The sequence below is a fragment of the Rhamphochromis longiceps genome, linkage group LG7, assembly GCF_057381845.1.
Source record: "Rhamphochromis longiceps isolate RC_006_pf linkage group LG7, R_longiceps_female_GT1.1, whole genome shotgun sequence".
Taxonomy (NCBI): domain Eukaryota; kingdom Metazoa; phylum Chordata; class Actinopteri; order Cichliformes; family Cichlidae; genus Rhamphochromis; species Rhamphochromis longiceps.
This window is the reverse complement of record NC_140563.1, coordinates 10,272,132-10,293,432: the sequence shown is the minus strand read 5'-3', so window position 1 is coordinate 10,293,432 and position 21,301 is coordinate 10,272,132. Positions and strand designations below refer to the sequence as shown.

Sequence of the window (21,301 nt, the reverse complement as noted above, 5' to 3'; positions counted from 1 at the left end):
TGATGAGTTTGATGGATGGGGAGGAAGATAAAAAGAAAGAGAACCTAAGCAAGAAAGGAAAAATCTTCATGAAAGGAACCTTGTACATGGAAACCCATGGTAACAGTGGTAATGACTATCCACATGGAAACAAGCACAAAGAGGGAAATAATTGAAAATGAAAAGAAGTGCCAGTTAACCTTGGCTGTGGTCCATATTAATGCAGAAGGGGCAGGAGCCAAATGAAGGTAGTGAAGGAGTAGAGCAAGGGTAGAGAAGAAGTGGGGGTAGTCTGTAGAGTGACATTAGAGGAGGGGAAGTCTGCCTGGGAGACACACTGCACTTAATCCAGCTGCCTGGGAGGGAAAGACAGATCCTGAGGCAGTTTAGAGGAAGGAGCAGGCAATTTTCAGCCCTTCTATCTGATACAAACTCAGTCCATTTCTAACCACACACACACAGGCTTTTACTCAAACACACCACACTGTGGCAGGTGGCCTCTGCCCAGATCAGTAGCTGTGGTAGAAACCATCTCAAGTGACTGACAGAGGTTTCAACTGAGGTTTGGAGCCTCCCTGACTGAGCGTGAGCAGAGTTAGGAGCTGGAGCTTTACTTTCTTTCCTAGTGCAGAGAGACCGCACGTCAGGCACGAGGCTCTCCACTCCTCCCCTCTTCTACTCATCCTTTGCTTGGGCTCTCGTCCAGAGAATGACTGGCTCCAGTGGACCCAAGAGGAGGAACACAGACTGAAGACAGAGCACACCAGCTCCAGCTCCAGATCTGCCTGTCTGCCCTCCTACTGGGATAGACTTATACACTGAGGTTTTACAAATTAGCATCTACACCTTTGTGGGATTCATAGATCTGATTTTTCTACCTTCTTTTCATTCATCACATCAGAAAGAGTGGATCTAAGCTGTTCATACAGACAGACAAAAAAAAAAACAGACGGACTGACATATGGACAGAGGACAGTGAGCACTGCGGCGTGAATGTGGCAAGTGGACTTCTCTTCTCCCTGGTTACTAAAACCAAACAAGGATAATACCCAAAGCACTACCCTGTCCACAGAGGTAGTGGGTGGATGCAGCTTTCAGTCGACTGCTATAGGGGAAAGCAGGGGCTATATAGAAGCTGCAGAGATACACTGAGCCAATTCACATTGTTTTGATCATTAGAAAATGGACTGCTACCTCCAAGCAAGCTCTTGTTGGATTGTTATATTAAAGATTGTATCTTACTGAACAGTATTTGCAGAACGCTGCTGAGCAAACACCTGTGGGCAATTTCTTTTTTCCAAAGACCTCGGAGGCTACGTTGAGACTCTGGACTTGCATGGCTTCTAAATAGGCAAATGTAGAATGTTTATGTCAATGATGATGGTAGAGTGCATACGGACTGTGTATCTCTCACTGATGCTGCTGTATATTGCTCTGCTGGGCATGACACACACAGCACACAGCATCAACCCAAGGATACGTCTCTCCAACAAAGGTAAGAAATATCTAATGTGTGTTTCTTTTCATTTATTTTGTCAATAAATATTTATATAGCATGCTTTAAAATGCTTCCTGTGCTTCATTAATATAGAGACAATTTGATTTTTTTGACACTGTCAAAAATTAATCAGCGCACTTTGATTTTTCTGCACAGACTAATAACTGGAAATTGGAAATGAGACAGGTATAATGCAAAATCATTGTCCATACTTAATAGACTTCTGCTCTCTGCCAGTAGTGACTGTAGCATAGTTGATGACTGCACTAAAAATTTAATAGCTAATGTTAGTTTTTATACAGTTTTAAAGCATTATAGTTTCCTGCAGAAAATATGCATAAAGTTATACATAAGCAATGAAATGATGCATCAAATGCTCAGTGAAAAAATAGTGAAGTTAAAAAAAAGTGCTATTCTTTGGACGTGAGTTCAGGATGCTGTTAGTTATCATTACCGTGTAATGAGATGTTTATTGAAGATTTATGTTTTAACCTGGCACTGCGCAGCGTTGGCTCAGGGAAGACTTTGGGAAGTGCACCCTTTTTTTCACCCACTGTTGATATGTAAGGAGCCTCCTTGTAGTTTGTTTTGGTGCCCCAGCCATGGTGGTTGAGAATCTAAAATGTGGCTTTCTCTCATGCTATACTGGTGGTGTGATGGAAACGTTGTTTATTTCTTTTCTTGGTGCACGGGAATGTGCGTGCGTGCACGTGCCAGTTAAAGTGTGTGTGGGAGTTTGCAATGCCCTGGTATGTAGACTGATTTTTGTGTATCTCTTAGACAATAATGAGGGTTTTATCTTTGCAGATAAAACTCTTGAGTAAACACTGGCCTTTTCTCACAGTTTCTTTGATCTCTACAGCAACAGAAGGTGATGATTTCACATAAGCCTGTTAGTCATGGTTGAAAATAGGTGTGGAATTTGGATGGTCAATAACTCAAAAATACGTGTTTGGACTCAGTTATGAAAGCTGACAAGTCTGGTTCATCAGTAAGAGGGTGTGCTGTTTTATGATATGTACTGCACGCGTTATTTTTCTCGTCTTTGCTCATGTGTCAGCAATAGCACAATAACTTACAATGAAAAGTAAGGCAAAGTTCGCACCAAAACAAATGTTAGAAAATCACCACTGATATGCTTAGTCACAAAAAGTAGGTATTAATTATGATTGTTACTTTCGGTTCATTAATTGCCCAAGGGGCGAGCTGAGACACTCACTGACATACCACCTAGCACTCTTTCTTCCTCTCTCTCTCTCTCGCTACATGCTCTGGCTAGCACAGGGGAGCTTGAAATGGCTGCAGTTGGACCCTATCATTATGGAATGAAAAACATCTAAGTCCTAATTTATGCCTCATGGGCTGTTCTGTCAGTGATTTTTTGCACACACCCTAAACTCACACATATGCATAAACAAAGAGAGACACATGTACCGGAGAAAGAAATTCTGTAAATTCTTCACACACTGACAATTTGAATGCAGTTCAGGAAGATGGAAAGAGATGGATGTGGTTTTACTAACCTATTCCTAGAAGTATGACCATATTATCATAACATTTGGTATCAAAGCAGGTTAGAAAAACTAAATTCTTCTATTTAAGAGAAGGTTTAATAATGGGAAAGAAAATATTATAATATCAATAATGAAATACTTGTATTCTGCTTTTGGTTAGATGGGCCGATCCATGATGTGGGATCAATAGAAAGCTCAATAAATGAACAGGTCAAATTTCACACAATCTCACAAAGAGTTTGTGAGATTGAATTCCTCTGGGCCCATTACCATGTGTTTTAAAGATGGCATTACTGCCATACAGTATGGACCTCTCTGCGCTTTTATGTGAGCCATACTTTGCACGTTTTATGGCAGAATTATTCACTATTTCTTTTTTTGATCTTTTCCCAATGTTCTTTTCGAGACTTCTGTTCCAGTGAAGACCTCTTTAAATGCATTTAATTCACTTTAATCCCACTCATTCTTTCATGTGCTTACACATCCAGTTAACTCCGAGCTGTTACCTAAATCATATGGTGTATCGAGTTACAAACACAGACTCTGTGCTGTTTGACCGTAATCTTCTGCTGCAAAGATTTAAAAGACTTTAAAAATAACATAAAGATGTTAATGCATCTCAGTTGCTTGGGCTTTTGCCCAATAAAACCCCCTAAGTCTTGGACTATAGCACAGAAAGCCCCCATTAGCGAGATATGCTGACCATAAAACAAAAATAAAAAGATACTGTTTGTTTTGAAATTTTCGGCCACAGAGCCATGCAGTTTGGATTTGCATCATTCAAGGTGCTTGGCAGCAGGTTGTTTTTTCAGCTCTCCAGGACTGTGAAGTGAAATGAGCTCTTCCTTTAGGACAGCCATCAATTTTGCTGCTAATGAAGCTGTTGCACAGCTAGCATGTTGACAGGCTGCAGATAGGTGGTCAGACTTAGATGTATTCTGCTGCTTCCTCAGCACTTTCACCATACTTGGCCTAAGCTGCTGAGAGTTTGATGCAGCAGATTTCATAGTTTGCATAGTTCTAATGACCCAGCTGGAAAAAAAAAGTCACACCCAGAAACATGTGCATTTAATTTATGAACAAATTGGAACAATAAATTGCTTGTTTAGCAAAGCTAAAACATCACTTTCTCCTGCCACATAATAGATACCTACACAGAACAGTAAAAAAAAAGGAAGAAAAATAATGACCATTTTAAAATAATTAAATTGACCAGGAATTTCCTCAGTCGTCTGCCAAGGACACGTTTTCACTAAAGCTGTAAGCATTTAGTAACAAAAATATTTTAATGCAGCGAGTCAATAAAGGGGAAAAAGGTGTTCTGGCAAGGTTAAAATCATACTGCATACCGCTTATATAAATAAACAGATGCACTTTCTTTATTTTGTCCAATTGGAAACTTCAAGAGAAAGAAAGTTTAAAAAAAACAACAAAAAACAACAACTTGTGAGCTGAATTTCATCATTTACTATTTCTTTCACACGAGTGAGCAAAACATGCTTTTTATTAAAGAAACGTTACAGTGTAGGTATAGATAAGTAAATACACTGGTCGAGAAATACAAAGCTTGTGCTTAGCATTGCCTTTCTTCAGTAGAAACTGTAAAACTGTGTGATTTGAGCAGAGGCAGCAGAGGTGCAAGCATCTGTGAGCACAGGTAGCAATTACTCATGTCCTTTGAAACTATAATTTTAGAGGTGCCACTCCAGACAAGAAAAAGCTTTTTCTGTGTACTTTACAATCTTGAAATGATGAATATGTGGGTGACTTTCATCTGGGGCTAAGATGGAAAACACCAGTGTGACTCTAGATGTGTTTGCCTCAAAAGAAATGGGGATTTTTGCTTCTTGTTTTTTCTACTTACATATAATGTGTTAAGTGAGGAGTCCCATTATGTTTCTTGCCTCTGTGTGTGAAGAGGCCTATAATTAGCATTTACCACACTGCATCGCGGTCACAGCACAAATCATACTGTAGACCTTAAATCAAACAGCTAGAAAATGAAGGGAATGGTGGCGTAAATCACACCTTTTAGGCTAGCACAGGAAAAGGGATCATCTTTCAGCCTTCTCCAGTCGCCTCTACAATCACCCTTCTCATATTCTCATTTTGTGTGTGTACATCTCACCATCATTTTTTTCACCCATTGTGTTATGTATGTGTTCTCTGGTTCATTAATGAGATGTCCAGAGGGGAAGGCAGCTGGTGAAACTCTAATATCCTTTCTGACCTTTTTGCAGTGAAGGGAGCATGAAGACTAGGTGAGTTAAGTTTGTAACAGAGAAGCATAGATAGGACAAAAATGGTGCCTCTGTAGAGTCTAAGCTGCAATGATATTACAAGGGAGGAGGATGAAGGATAGCAAAAGTGATGGATTCATTGTGGATATTGTTTGTTGTAGGCTGGTGCATCAAAGAGAGTAAATAACAGGAAAGGTCTCTCTTATTTCACTCTGCCAGCTTTTGGGGGGAAAATAAGAAGAGAGGAGAACTGTAATAAATGGTTTCACACAATATTGATCCAAAGCGTTTTTAATGTCCCCAGCTAATTATATGCAGCTAATTATGTTCAAAAGAGTGAGTGTCCACAGCCATCTGTAAAGCACATTGGATGCTCTGTCATGGTTTGGGGATGCATTTCAGCCAGTGGTGTTGGAGAGCTTAGCAAATTTTTCAACACAACCTTGAAAAAAGTCTTGAAAAACTCCATATACACCACATATCTAGTATGATTCAATAAATCGCTAGTGTGGCTAAAGACTTGTGGACAGTACTGCATTCACCGTGCTGGAATTGACATTGAAATCAGTTTGTACATTCTGGTCCTTTAACATACAGCGCCGATATACATCAAGTTATCCAGTAAGTCCTTCATTTTTATCTCAGAGGCCACATAGCCTACTTCATATATGACTGAAGGAGTAACAGATGGGGACAGGCTTTAATTACATGTCAGTCAAAGACGGCACAGTGATATATTCACAAACCTTGCAAAGAGATGAAGTACGTATGAGGTGTATGTATCTGCTTGCCTTTTGATGTGGTTTTTATCTTTTATCTTATCTTAATTTATAACTTTATTCAGGAAACATACTTGCACTCTTGTCGTTACAGAGAAGCACACTCTGTCTCACCCTCCACAGACACACCATGTGGGTTTCATTTTGCTCTGTGACATCATTCCCCCTCACACAAGGGAATATAGAAATACAAGGCTGTATACCGATAATGGCATAACACCACAGTTCTTCTGCTCCTGACCCCACCCCCAGGAGTTCTGCAGTCTCACTCAGGCTTTCAGGAGAACAGACCCCCTTCTCATTTTTTTTTTATCCTTTAACAGTTCACTTCAATAATTCTCTTTGTTTCTGTTCCTGCACAAGTCCCATTACTCAGTGTAATACGCGTAAGCTTATTTTGCTGGAAATACGAGCCTGTCTACCTCAAGTTTAGGTTAAATGTGTGCTTAGTCCTTGGCAATATACAAAATTATGATAGATACTTTAATTTGTGTTTTTAAGTTTCCAGGGGAATGTTCTTTTTTTCTCCATGATCTCCTGTGTGCAGTTACCTTGGTTTATGTGGCCATAGATGAAATGCTGCTAAAGTACTGCTGCACACTTGGAGACACACGCATACACATACTGTATCCCCTCATACAGCAAAACAGTATTTCCATACATGGATAAAGAAGAGATGACAAAGTTTATTTTGATTTCATCACATCAAATCTCCTTAAACATCTATCAGCACTCCTCAGACAACCGATGAAAGTGTGCGCCTTGTGGGAGTCCATTTTCTTTGTGTCTGTCATTTGAAGTGGGATCACAGTAGGGCCATGTGTCTCTTTGGCAAAGTTGCTGGTAGAGAAACACCCTCTTCCTCCTTCCAACTACTTAGCTGTTGGCTAAGGAGCTGTCACTGGCTGCAGATGGTGAGAGAGCGAGAGAGAGACAGAGAGAAGTGTGGAGAATTGTGGAAATCCCCCCATTCCTTTATTCAGCCAGTGGGGTGGCATGCACTTATAATAACAGAGGAGAAATCTTTAAACAACTCCTCTGAAACATCCTTCAGTTCATCTGTATAATCAGAAGATCCACTGATTGTATTTTTGTAACTTCAACTGTAATTATAATATTTTTTATATGTGATTATAGGTTTTTAGAACTTGCATTTTTGCATTTCCTTTTCTTTTTCTTTCTTCAAATGAACATTGCTTACTGTAAAAACATTCCAGTTCAAAAGAGGTGAACACCATATATCTACAATGTAACAAACAAATCTACACAATTAAATGTAAGTTTATTTGCAGTTTTTCTTGTGTGTGTGTGAGAGAGAGAGACTCCTACAGGTCTATCTTAGTGCCTTGTTATGTGCATGTGTCCATATAAATCAGCTGCAACTCATCTTTATTGACATAGACAAGTGAAAAGCAGATCGAAAAATGGGTTTGACTTACACACTGTTTATTCCATCATTTTAAATTGCCCTGTAAGTCAGTCATCTAAGTGAGTAGCTGCAAATTTGACATCACAAGAAAAAAGAAAGAGCTGATTGAAAGCCAGTGTTAGAGGATTGTGCTCAATGCAAGTCCAGTTTAGCACAGAGGGATTAAGGAGATAAAAAATCTGCATGTGAGTGACACAAAAACTGAAAGAATTCCGTGTATGTGTGGTGGGGGCTGTCTGTATGTGTATGTGTGTGGATTAGATAATTACAGGAAGCATGTCTGAGCCTTGGCAGAACACCACTGCCACTCTCCGTCTCTGCCACCTAACCACCAAAGATTTAATTCTACTCAAACAAACTGTCACTTGTCTCCAACGCAGAAATCTTAATAGCAACAAAACATACACAATCACCCATTCCTCTGTGGATACCTAATCCTATTTTAAACAAATAAAACTTTCCACGGAGTGGAGTACTGTTGCCAAGAGTGATCTGCAAAATAGGATAAACACTCTCTCCTCCTATCTTGGAGATCGAGTATCACTAAAAATATACAGCGCCTAGAAAAACAAATCATACAATTACCCCCTGCAGCCCTGGCACGTAGAGGCACCTCAGTATTGTTTTAAATAGTCCAAAGGCTGGTACAGTAATATGATTAAGTAGGTTATTTTTTTTTCTCTTCTTTCAAAAGGAGTTTGATGTACAGTGTGAAGATGAACTACCATTTTCATGAAAAGTAGGACGAATAAATGTTTTCGGTTTTTTTCACAAATTCTAGCTTGTCTGGTTGGCTTGACCTAAGGTCTCAAAAAGCACCATTAACACACACCAGATCCTCTTTCTTCCTTTACGAGGGCACCTAGCCCAACCGATCATGTGTTAATGAAAGGTTTTTCAGGCCAGTGGAACCCAGAGGAAGTGCATGCCTCTGGAAGTCTGGGACTTAGTTTAAATCCCTCTCCCCCAGTCTTTCATGAAGATTACAGAGAGCAGGTATGGTGGGGCAGCCTGCCAAGCTCAATCTCAGGTGTGCATGTGCATGGGTGGTATTTGTGATGCAAACCGTGTTTGCTGGTGCGTTTATGTTTATATAAAATGACATGCATGTGATGGTCCACTGCCTCCTTTTTAGAATAAGATTTCAAATCACCTAAAGTAAAACTGACAGGGAGTGGCAGCTCATCTAAACTAATGGCTGATAAGGAGCCAGTTCGCTTTCCTGTCTGACAAAACTGCTTCCTCTCAGTACAAGAAACCATAGCCTAGTGCAACTCAAATGACCCTTCTATTATACAAAAGATTACTTCCTGAATCGTTTCAGCTTTTTTGCATTTTCGAGATGTAGCTAAAAAGAGTCATCTTCTAAGAAATCACTTATTTGTCATTTCTTTCAGATTTAGGGATGATAACCACTGTTGAAGTGAGATATAGGTATCACTGAGAAGGGAGACATAAGATGGAAAGATAACCTTTGCTGTCTGTGATTCTCATGAGGTTGGTATGAATCAAAAACACATGTTGCAATATGACCTTGGCCACTTGAGCAGTTGGACTTTAGGCACAGGTTTCTACAGTTGTTAGAAATCTCTTGAGGAAGGGTGTCTGGCTGAAATTGACTTTCACTACAGTCAAAAAGCTACATACATGTAAAGTATATCTAAATGTGTGCTGTGTTTATTATTGTAATCAATTTATTTGTATTGTCTATATAGAGCTTTGGCAGCTGAACAGGACTTGGGTGTTCCAGAAACATGGAGTGTCACTTCAACCCCAGACCATGCTGCTGGATGAGGGCCACGAGAGGCTTTATGTTGGTGCCAAGAATGCTCTGTTCTCTCTTAGCCTGGACCAGGTTAACACACACCATGCAGAGGTGAGCCTGGTTTCTTTCCTTCCTGTCAGCAACTGCGATATTTAGACCCATAAGTCTATAGACTAGCCAAAATGAATGTAAACACTTCTTTATCCGGCATGGGTTCAAAATGATGAGCTAAATATGGAAATGAATAAATAAAGAGGACGTTTTTTAAAACTTACTGGAGAGCTACATAACAACAGGCACTGTAAGGTTAAGGGGTGAACACAAAAACAGATAAATTATTTAAAAGTTATAGAGACAAGAGGAGAGTGGGAGAAACAGACAAACCAGCAGGACTGACAAGGCCAAATGCTAATTGGGAACATTTGGAAACAATTCGAGAATGACAGAGGCGGCGATAAGAATGAGACAGGATGCAATTAACACATCTCCCCTTTCTCATTTCTGAATTTCTACATCCTCACCTCACATTGTCTGATGAGATGCGAGCAGAGGAGACAAAGAAGAGAGGAAGTGAAACAACAGGCATTTAACATAACGAGACAGCCTTGCTTCAGGGCCTCATTTTAAAGCAATGTCAATTAAATATGACGTTTGGCACAACTGCAATGCTTAGGCATCAATAAATTGTTTTGTTATAACTTAACTTCTGCTAGTTTTAATTATAATCACAGAATGGCACAATATGACAATATAAAGCTCAGTAAGAAGAGATCAATTGGAAGAACTGAACATGATTTACGGAGACAGACAAATGAATGTATTTTGCGATTAGACTCAGATGACCCATGATGGCAGAATGGAATCCCAGCTGTGATAGGATTTAGAACAGGACCCCTGAAGTCTAGTGGTGGTGAAGACTCAGACTCAGACTTGAATAGTGTTCTGGCTGAAGTGTCTGAGGTGGAGGTGGGGAGGAGGTGGGCTGCGCAAAAGACAGTCTGAAAGGGAGAACGATGGAGAGCACAGATTTAAACTATGGCTGGCTCAAAGCGGGCAGGTGAGAAGATGAATGGTAAATGGCCTGCATTTGTATAGCGCTTTACTCAGTCCCTAAGGACCCCAAAGCACTTCACACTACATTCAGTCATTCACCCATTGGCAATGGCACACTACATTGTAGCCACAGCAGCCCTGGGGCGCACTGACAGAGGCAAGGCTGCCAGACACTGGCGCCACCGGGCCCTCTGACCGCCACCAGTAGGCAAACATGGGGTTAGTATCTTGCCCAAGAACATTTGGCATGCAGCCAGGAGGCAGCCTGGGATCGAACCACCAACCTTCTGATTAGTGGCTGACCTGCTCTGCCACCTGAGCTACAGCCACCCCATGGACTAGAGTAACGATGTCAGTTGTAAGACTGGCAGTGTGGGAAAACGGTAGACAGGTAAAAAGAAAAGCAGCCGAACACCCAGCAAAGCAGACACATGAGTGATTACAGCTTCCTTATTCCTTCCTTATTGAACTTACACATAAGCTTCATAAAGTTTAAACATGCAGTGGATCATCACAAATGCTTAATCAACAAATGAATATAAATAGCACTTGAATAGTTGTTTCAAAACTTCTCCTCCCACCTTGGTTTGTATATTCAAGCCATGTGTCATGCCTCTTTTTTACAATGAGGGTGAAAACATTTCTACAGAGAGTACACCTTTTCATCTTTGATTTTTTTCCCTTCTAGCAAGATTGCTCTCTGCTCTGGACTCCAGATGCATTTTAGGAATTAAGACATCTTTCAGCGTGGTGTGCTGAAATTGATTTCAGTCTCAGACAGGTGGACGGTCAACAAAGGAGATGAAAAAAGCGTATTAAGTAACAACAAAGACTCGGTTCCAGTCTTGCTGGCGGAGCTATGAGCAGGGATGGTGAACAGGTGTATCCCTTTCACCCGCAATGTATGACAGAGTCTTGACGTTAAATATATAAATCATGGTAAAAGCAGGAGAGAAGTCACTGGTTATGATATATGATCAAGTGCATGATCAAAGTTTCGACTCTTCATGAATTCTAGGCGTAATAATGAAAAAGAAAGATATTTTTTGACATTCTTACCACATTTCTCTTACAGTCTCCTAAAATTAAAAGCAAATATATATATATATATATATGTTGTCATGGAAACAGTTATGCTCATGAAGACATCATAAAATATAGTGGGGGGTTATTACAAAACAATGGACATATGTTGCAGATGTACCACATGCAGGGTTTAATTGCAAAGTGGTTTAAAATTATAGTTTTGAAGCATGAAATGCTTGCTTTTCCAACTCCTCTTTCACGATTGATCTTCCTTGCTTTCTTCTTTTCTTATATGTCATGTGGGAGGGACTAAGATGAGGGTAGAGAGAGAAGAAGCAAATTTAAGATGTGCAAACCGAGAAATGAGAAAACGGGAGAGAAACTGAAGACACAGGGAAAAAGAACACACTCAGATACATCAATCATTGACAGAAGACAGGAAAAGACACATCAGTGGCCATAACAATTCTTTTGTGTGATATTTAAAGAGTGTAAAGAGTAAATGTGGAGGGACAATTGTGCTGTGTTTCAGATCCAGTGGGCCAGTACAGACTATCAGGTGGAGGAATGTCTCATGAAAGGGAGGGAAAAGGTAAGGCTTCTGCAATAAAATATGACTGAATATACAGATGGTTATGTTCTTTGCTATAACTTGTTGTTATTATTATTGTTAACAGTAGGCACTAATGACCAGCTGAATATTTATTGGCCTGATATGTATATGATTATGAACCTGAACATGCTTTATCAATATTATTAATGATCCAGAAACACCCTGGCATGTTTCCATTGCCCATTTTTCACTGTTTGGTCCCAGTGTAAAAGAACAACTCCCTACCGACTTTACCTTCATCCTTGTAATTCCTCCAACAGCAAGAGTGTGCAAACTACATAAAGGTCTTACAACAGTACAACCAGACCCATCTGTTGGCCTGTGGAACAGGAGCCTTCAACCCTATCTGTGCTGCGGTCAGAGTTGGGCATACATGGCAGGTGAGCCCAGAAGAAAGAACCATACAATGCCATACCATACCACTAGGGCTGACTAAAGTGCTGTACAATCACACCAAACATAAAAGACAAACTCAGGTCAAACGGTAAAAGATACACAAAAAAAAACACAAAAAAAAACAATCATTTTAGGAACCAAAAGTTTAAAAAACTTAATTTCAGACACTTCAAGGTCAAACAGAATTGTGAATTATGATCTTTAGTTCTGTTACATCATTCTAATTATTCACTTTCAATATTTATACTAAAATCATCAAAATGAGCAACTAATCCCAGGTTCTTTACTCTTAATCCTACCCCTTATGATGGATATGAACATGAAGTGTTTTGATAAAGTTTCAGCCCTGGGTCTGCTCTGCTGTAAAAACACTGCACATGCTGCTGTAGATGTAAAGCTTTGGTTTTGGAGAGCATAAGGCTTTGTGCATGTGAGCGTCCATGTGGACACTCTCTGCTTATAAATTTAGTGAGCAGAAGGAATAAGGTTTCCGCCCTGCATTCCAGCACTTGTCCAGTAGGTCAACCAAGCCAGGGATAGCTTCCAGGCAGGAACCACACTCAGTCATCACTCAGGTAATTGGAATGCTCATAGCTGAGCACACAACTCAGATATGGCTGATTTATGTAAGCACAGAAAACTTACATGCCAAATTGCCTCCCGAAATCATACATGTAGTACTTGAGATTGTATTCAGTCTTTAGTTACCTTTAATTTTGATCTTATTAATGTATACACTAGGAAAACCAAGATTAATAGATACTATTGAAATCGATTATGCCAACCAATGGCCAATCAACGTAATATCAGGTGGCTTAGATGTTTCAATAAAAGCACAAATCACATACCAAAATACAGACTGGAAGTAATATTGATTAGATGTATTTTTGCTCTTTTCCATTTAGTTTTGATAGGCCACTTCTTATGATGAATGAGTTTAACCCCAGAACTGGCTTCTGTTACAGTCATGCGTAGGGGGGTAGTCACCTCACAGCAGGGTTCTGTGGCTGCACATAAATCACTGCAGTATATGACATCTCCCCTGGACTGCCATTGACTGTTAAAATCACTGGTGGCCCACAGCATGTGAGCTGTGGTTCTATAGGGAGTTCAGATCTGTATTTGTAAGCATGTGTGGGTCTGTTTGTGTGTGCATACTTCAGCTGTTAGCATCTGAACGGTAAAAGTGGTGATCTCATTATGAAATAAGAGTAGAGAATAGCTGGTTATACCCATCCAGACAGAAGTCCTCCATTTGGTCATCCATCACTTGTTGTCTCATCTATCTTCCTCCCTCATTCTAATCCATCATTTTCTGATCTTTCCTTTCTGCAGTTCTTTTCGATTTATTCCTCTACACATCAGCTTAAGGGATTTGCTTAGGTGCTGTCAAAGCTTTTGCGCAGGAGTAACTCTTTAGTGTGTGTTTGTGGCCCTGTTTTGTGAATCCCTGTGAAAATAACTACACATATATCAAAGTGTTTGCATGTTTTCCTCAGGACAGGCTGTTTGCTCTTGAAGAAGAGAGCATTACAAGTGGCAGAGGACGAAGTCCATATGACCCCAACAGTTCCTGCACATCAGCGTTATCCAGTAAGAACTGCTCAACTTACCACTCAACACCTCCCCATCTGAGGTTAAAAGATAAAGGCTCAGTTGTGAAATGACCATGTTTTCATTTTAGTTCCATGGTAAAGCATGTAAATCTCCTCTGGCCAGTAAACACTGCCACCTTGTGGTCTTTTTATTTAATTTATTTTAATAAATAATTATACTTTATATCATTTTAATCATATTTAAAGAAACTGCTGTTATTTTTTTTTAATAGCACTGTTATTACTTTGTGTCTGTCCATGTGTACATTAGGAGGAGAGCTTTATATTGGCCTCTACACTGACTACTGGGAGAACGATGGTGCTTTGTGTCGACTTAACAACCAGACCTACACACGCACAGAAAGAAACGACAGATCCCAGCTAAATGGTTGGTGTACATTACAGGACTGTAATAACATGTCCTTATTAATGCGAAGGGCAAATATGTCCATACGGCGTGGCAGTGCAAACTGTGACCTCCTACTCGTGTCGAATGTGACGTTAACTATCTGGCACACGTGTTTCTTCTCAAACATAGCTTCAAGGCTTATAATCATGTTAAAAAAGATGCTCATGATTTACACTACATAATTAAAGTCAATATACACTGATTAGCCACAACATCAAAACCAGCTGTCTGGGTGTCCTGTGGTTTTGGCTCATGAGCATTTGCAGCAAATGCACTGGGTCCACTAGTTTGTGTGGTAGGGCCTCTTGATCTGACTTGCGCCGGCATGTGCCACAGGTACTCAATCTCAGTTGGACCTCCAGAGTTTAGGGGCATGCACTCTTTGTTGTATTGTTAGACACTTTTGCTGGGGAGGTGCACTGAAGTCATTTTTATGGTGTGGGAGGGGTTTTATTGTTGTGGCTGATCAGTGTAACTGTGCTAATTAGTACTAGCTTTGAGATTTTTTCATATTTATTATATGTTTTCTTAATAAATCATATATTCACATTTATTTTCCTAAAAAAATGTTCATATAACACTTTTTTTTATGTTTCATTGTATGCAACTAATTCTTCTTCCTACAGAACCCAAATTTGTTGGGTCTGCAGTTATACCTGACAATGATGACAGAGGTGATGATAAAGTTTACTTCTTCTTCACTGAGCGAGAGATGGATGCCGAAGGTGTGACCAAGGCCGTTTATTCCCGTATTGGACGGGTCTGTGCGGTAAGAACACTACAGAAACAAAATCCAACCAAAATGTTTATACTGACCGTGACATTAAAACCTATACATGCCTTTATCTCTCAGAATGACCAAGGAGGACAGAGGATGCTGGTGAACAGATGGACCTCCTTCCTGAAAACTCGTCTGATCTGCTCTGTGGCTGGACCCAATGGCATCGATACGCATTTTGATGAGCTCGGTAAAGAAACAACAAAGCCTTACAAGCCACGTTATCTAATGATTGCTTTTTTCTTCTTCTTCTTTTTATATTGCACCCATCCACATTTACAAGTTTCAGATGTTCATCACATCTTGTGTCAATGTCTCATTCATTACTGCTGCCTTTGCCACACAAACCATCCCATTTAGAGGGAAAAATGTGATTAATGAGACATCATGAGAATAAATGAACAACTCCCACTGCTTTACTGGAGATGTCAAAGATGCATTAAAGGCACATCTAACCATCTGCATGAAAAAAAAACCTTTCTCTAAAACTTTGAACTAAATTTTAATGCCAGCATGCTAACATACTCAGAATGGCAATGATAAGAGACAAAAAAATGTCAGCTTCATGTGTGCTCAACAATATACACACTAAATCTAAATGATACATTTTGTGTTTCAGAGGACGTGTTTGTGCTCAACAACAAGGATGAGAAAAACCCAGAAGTCTTTTGCCTCTTTAGCACAACAAGGTGAGAAATGAGATGTCAGCATTTCATTAAAGAATTTCGCTCTCTATCAAATTTACTGATGAACCCTTTCTTTGTAGTACGGTGTTTAAAGGTTATGCAGTCTGTGTCTATCACATGGATGACATCAGAGCAGCCTTCAATGGGCCTTTCGCCTTCAGAGAGAGACCTGAGCATCACTGGACACCTTATGAGGACAGAGTCCCCTATCCTCGACCTGGATCTGTGAGACCCAAATTTGAAATAAATCACGTTTATGTGATTTAATTAACAGTTTCACCAGCATTGTTTATCGAGGGCACTCTCCTATTCTCACATCCAGTCTGTGTTCAGAGCGGATGTCCTTTAAAATACAGAGTGCTGAAAGAATGCAGAGCAGTGTCAGTGAATGTCAGCACTGTTGTGGCTACCTTAGCAGGTCATGCCAGGGCAGTTTGAGCATGACTAATGCGTGTCAGCTTTTTTCTTTTCAACTTATGCAGTGAGGAAGCAATAAATAGTCTTTGCTTATCTTTGTCCCATCCTCTTCTCTATTTGCTTACATCACAGTGTGCCAGTAAAGTGAACGGTGGTGGCTTCTCCAGCTCTAAGGAGTTCCCTGATGAGGTCCTGCGTTTTTTGCGTTCTCACCCAGTGATGTATAATCCAGTCCTTCCGCAACATCATAGACCAGTCCTATTACAGACAGAACCAGGCAGAAGAAAGTTGACCCAGATTGCAGTTGACAGAGTCCAAGCCCAAGATGGACACTACCACGTTCTTTACATTGGCACAGGTATAGGCACTGTACTGGACTGCATAAATCCATGCAAAACGTGCAAGTAATGAGTATTTCATCAAAAAAGACACCAAAGAAATTTAATAGGTGTTCTGTAAAAACAAATACAAAGTCATTGCATAAATAGTTTTAAAACAACATTTTCTTACCATTTCACACATAACTTGTTTGTTTGCTTTTGTTTGCAGAAGTATAATGTTTATCTCTCCTTCTGTTAGATGACTCAGTGGTGTTGAAATTTATCACCATCTACAACAAAGACACAGATACTATGGAGGAGGTGCTGCTGGAAGAGCTAGAAGTTTTCAGGGTACCATATTTTTTTGCTCCAGAATGTGAAAGCAAAGTAGACTTTGTTCCCAAGTGAATTCTGCATTATAATACGTCCACACCATAATTCAGTTGCTGCAGCGACACCACGAGAGGATAATGATTTGCTGATTTTCTTGCTTTCGATCATCAGAAGAGTACAAGTGTGATTGTTCAACCTGACAGCTGAGAGATCTTCATTATAACATGAATACATTAGCTCTTCTCTACTAAGATCAGTTACATCTGAAAATTACTCAACAAGAAGTGGTTGCTGCTGTTTTCATTAAGAGCTGATTTGGTATGGACAGAAGAATGACAAGAGGCTTTCAGCTATGGTTTTTAATAGCATACAATGAACCAACCACTTATTCAGCTTTATTCTTAAATAACAGTAAAGTTTTTCCCTTTTTTGCAGGTAAAAACACCAGTGACAGAGATCCTAATATCACCTAAAAGGGTAAGACAATAATCTGAATAGTTATTTGTGTTACTAATGCAGTTCTGCAGTTCTCCTGTTTAGCCACAAGATGATAACATTGTGACAGTATGCATAACACTGTATTGACATGATCTGCATGATTGCCTGTGCGTTGTTAAGTAGATCTGAGGAAAAGACATAATGTATATGCAAAGTCTCATTTTAATTAGCCTGCAAATCAATTCTAATGGACCACATTTTTTTGGTTCACAGCAACAGCTGTATGTTGGGTCAGAAGAGGGTTTGGCTCAGGTCAGACTGCATCAGTGTGACCTCTATGGTTCAGAATGTGCTGACTGTTGTCTGGCCAGAGATCCCTACTGTGCCTGGGATGGTATCACCTGCTCCAGATACTACCCTGCTGGAGTCTACCCCAGCAGGAGGTAACAGCATATATACACAGCCTTCAGTACAGGAGTCATTTTCTTTTTATCGCAAATGTCTGCAAGAGCTATCATCTGTTTGCACCTTTAATAGTAGACACCCCCTCGGGTTCCATTTCAGGATCTTGCACTGAAAGTCACAATGCTGTGAAGCTGGTTTCCCAAGTCATTATCACAGACACTGAGAGACATGCCAGCCAGATGTTATGTAATGCCAATCAGTATGCACTTGATCACCCTCTTCCTCTTTCCATCTTTCCTGCTCTCTTTTCCCCACGCTCACGTTCTCTCTGTCTTTCTTTTCACCCATCGCTTGCACTTTCATCACATGTTCAAAATTACTCTCTTTTTGCTTCTCTCTCACTTTTTAGCCGACGATTCAGGCGGCAGGATGTGCGCCATGGCAACGCTGTCCAGCTGTGCAATGGGCTGCAAATTGATGGTTAGTGTATAAAAGAACTGTGGGATGTGCATGTTTGTGTGGGTGTGCATGGCCACTTGCCTGTATTTACTAGAATATTAAAAATGTTGTCAGACAAATATGGTTACATGTTGCAAAAACCGTTTTTAAAAAAAACTATGTGATTGGTGCACTTGTGCTATAGCAAAAGAACAATGAACAATTCAATGTACATTTACCAACTAATGAAAGGTCAAAGCAGCTCAATGTCATTTTTCTTGCCTCACTATGTTTTATGATGTGTGCGTATTGGTGTGTAGATGAAAAATGGCACAGAGCTAAAGACAGGCTGGTGTACGGGGTGGAGAGCAATAGCACTTTATTGGAATGTGTCCCGCGATCACTTCAAGCCAAGGTCCTTTGGTTCTTCCAGAAAGGAGGGGAGAACCATCAGGTAAGTCTGATGCATGTTTAAAATACAACGAACATACTTGTATTAAGTATGTTATTGTGATAAACAAGTTGTCACATTTACTTAGATGACAAGGTCCATAGATTGTTACAGATTTAAATGCGTATATCTTACATTCCATCTAATTCAGTAGTGTAGAGAAAGTCAGAAAGGTTATATTCCTAAAAATCTTTTTAAAAAAGTCACTGAGTTAAGCATATTATTAAAATACTAACATTCTGTCAACCTAATTCATAAAATGACATCAGTGGCATAAAAAGTTGTTTTATCTCTTGCTTCATGTAGGTTCAAGGTGATGAACGAGTTGTTGTGACCTCACATGGGCTGCTGTTCTTACGTGTAAGAGGTTCAGATGCTGGTGTGTACGTATGTCAGACGGTGGAACACGGATATGTGCACACATTGCTACGTATCACTCTACATGTGCTCAGAGGAGAGAAGGTGGAATCAGCAATCCACATGGTCAATGATGGAGATGGGGCAAAAGCAGCGGCTTTGTGTCACTCTTCCATGGGTCCCCCACCACGCCCCAGCATCAGCCCCAAATCTCTGGCACCATCCCTGGCATCAGGCTCCCACTCCAGGCTGTGGTACAAGGAATTCCTCCAGCTGATTGGCTATGGGGATGCTCAAAAAGTGGAAGAGTACTGTGAGAGAGTGTGGTGCTCTGATAAGAAACGTAAAAAGACTAAAAAAAAGTATGTTCCTCTGGCTGGTGAGAAGAGAGTGAAAGGAAAGGGAGGGGAGAACTCCCACAGAGCTCCCAGGCACACCTTGGACACCTGAGGAGAGCAGAGACTCACTGCACATACATACATGCACTCATACACAGTCTAAAGGTCAGACTCGCTCAGTGTTTGCACCATGTAAAAGGTTTTCACTTTGCTTTCGACAAGAGCAGTACAAAAAAAAAGAGAGAAAAAGAACAGTAGCAAGCTGCCTCGCTGTTGTAGCTACATTCATTACTGAGTAGTTTGACTGTGTTGTTTCCTCTTGTTTAAAAAACACTGCCTTTTTTTTTTGTCGTATAAACTTATTTTTGGCGCCAATCAACATTACAAACTTAAGTGTCAGTATGGAGAAAGTGACCTGGAAGCATATGGACAACAGCAACATTGCTTCAAATCTGAAGAGACATGTGTTAATATCCGCTCCCTTGGATTGATCCAGCCTACCCCATCCCAGCTGTCAATTGAAGTGCACACAGAGGCTGCTTTACTTCTAATACAACGGTAAAATCCAGCAAACTCTTACGGCACCTACAGTGCCATGAGAGGGAACAACTGCCTTTTTACCTTATTTGTTACTACGGTAACTTATTTTCGGGTTTTTTTTTTTCTCTGAGTACTTTAGCTTTTTAGGTGTCATTAACTGGAGAATATGTTGTTTTTGAACAATGAAAAATAATTTGAGCATTATAATATTGCTATTTTGATTAGACTGCAGTCATGGCTTTGGGGTGTGTAGTTACAATGACCACAATACAAGGCGTGTTGTGATGCCACTGTTATTGATATTTGAGGCATGTTTCTGTTACAGTTGCACCCTTGATGAAAATAATTATTATCTAAGCACTTCTAAAAGTTTATACATTGGATGAAATGTGATCTTAGTAGTGGATCTCATTGTTGCTCTGTGTCTGCATTTATTATGTGTCTACTATTGTGATCAAATGTACCAACAGTATTGTGTGTATTGTATGCTGTATTTATCTAAAATTCAGGGTGGTCCTTATGTGCATATCTGATAATTATAACTGTGTATTCCAAAAATGATTTATCCTTCTCCGCTTCCTGACCTGTTCGCCTTCTGTTTTCTCTCGTACTGTTTCTCTTTCCTCCTTTTGACACTCTTTAAAGCCACGTTATGATTTTGTTTCTCATGAGTGATGCTGTAGATGGGCTTTACCACAAACAGTAATGTACATCACCAAATTTCTCTGTGAAGAAAAACACCAAATAAAGGATAGGGTCACTAGCCAAGCATATCATTAGCAAAACTGATGAGTCGGTATGTATATTCAATTTATCCTGGAATGACAAGAAAAGAAATGATCTTACAGTGAAGTAGTCGTGTGGTAATTACTCCAGAGGACCATATTTCTTCTTTATTATTTATTTCTTTTCTTTTTTACATTGTTTTGATCTTTATGGTATGTGATAAAAAAAAAATCCACTTTTCTATGTCAGGCCTTAATGTCACTTATCATTCACCTTGAGTATTCTTGATAAAATGTTGTGTCTGCTATACCCCCTATAAATTTTTGTCATTAAAAAAAGATGGACCATCCTTCCCTGGTGTCACCTCTGTGGTTAAGCAATCAATAATGGCAACGCATACTCCGAGTGTGTGTAACAGCATACACACACAAACAGATGGAGAAAGTGGTTATGCAGTAGTAGTGATTAAAAAGACAAAACATATATATATATATATATATATATATATATATATATATATATATATATATATATATATATACATATATATATATATATATATATATATATATATATACATATATATATATATATATATATATATATATATACATATATATATATATATATATATATATATATATATATATATATATATATATATATATATATATATATATATATATATATATAGGCCTGAACCCCCTCAGTGAGATCATTAACAAGACTGGCTACGGATACCGACTACGGAACAGAGCAGTTGTCAGCCACCTCCTGT

At 39.6% G+C, this 21,301-nt stretch overlaps 1 protein-coding gene across 1 annotated transcript; it reads left to right on the top strand.

Annotated features, from left to right (window-relative positions):
- Window positions 1-318: 318 nt before the first annotated feature.
- Window positions 319-20,862, top strand: sema3e (sema domain, immunoglobulin domain (Ig), short basic domain, secreted, (semaphorin) 3E). The gene is made up of 17 exons (XM_085412067.1): window positions 319-1,474; window positions 9,155-9,315; window positions 11,816-11,875; window positions 12,157-12,276; window positions 13,792-13,885; window positions 14,159-14,275; window positions 14,923-15,065; window positions 15,150-15,264; window positions 15,694-15,763; window positions 15,841-15,985; window positions 16,310-16,535; window positions 16,757-16,848; window positions 17,266-17,307; window positions 17,542-17,711; window positions 18,083-18,153; window positions 18,432-18,565; window positions 18,869-20,862. The coding sequence occupies exons 1-17, from the start codon at window positions 1,342-1,344 to the stop codon at window positions 19,367-19,369; spliced, it is 2,394 nt and encodes a 797-aa protein (XP_085268193.1). The 5' UTR covers window positions 319-1,341; the 3' UTR covers window positions 19,370-20,862.
- Window positions 20,863-21,301: the final 439 nt, after the last annotated feature.

Coding starts and splice junctions, on each gene's coding strand:
- sema3e (XM_085412067.1), top strand. CDS start 1,342: ATGTTTATGTCAATGATGATGGTAGAGTGCATACGGACTGTGTATCTC. Junction 9,316..11,815: donor TTAACACACACCATGCAGAG/GTGAGCCTGGTT, acceptor GCTGTGTTTCAG/ATCCAGTGGGCCAGTACAGA. Junction 15,986..16,309: donor CCTATCCTCGACCTGGATCT/GTGAGACCCAAA, acceptor CTTACATCACAG/TGTGCCAGTAAAGTGAACGG.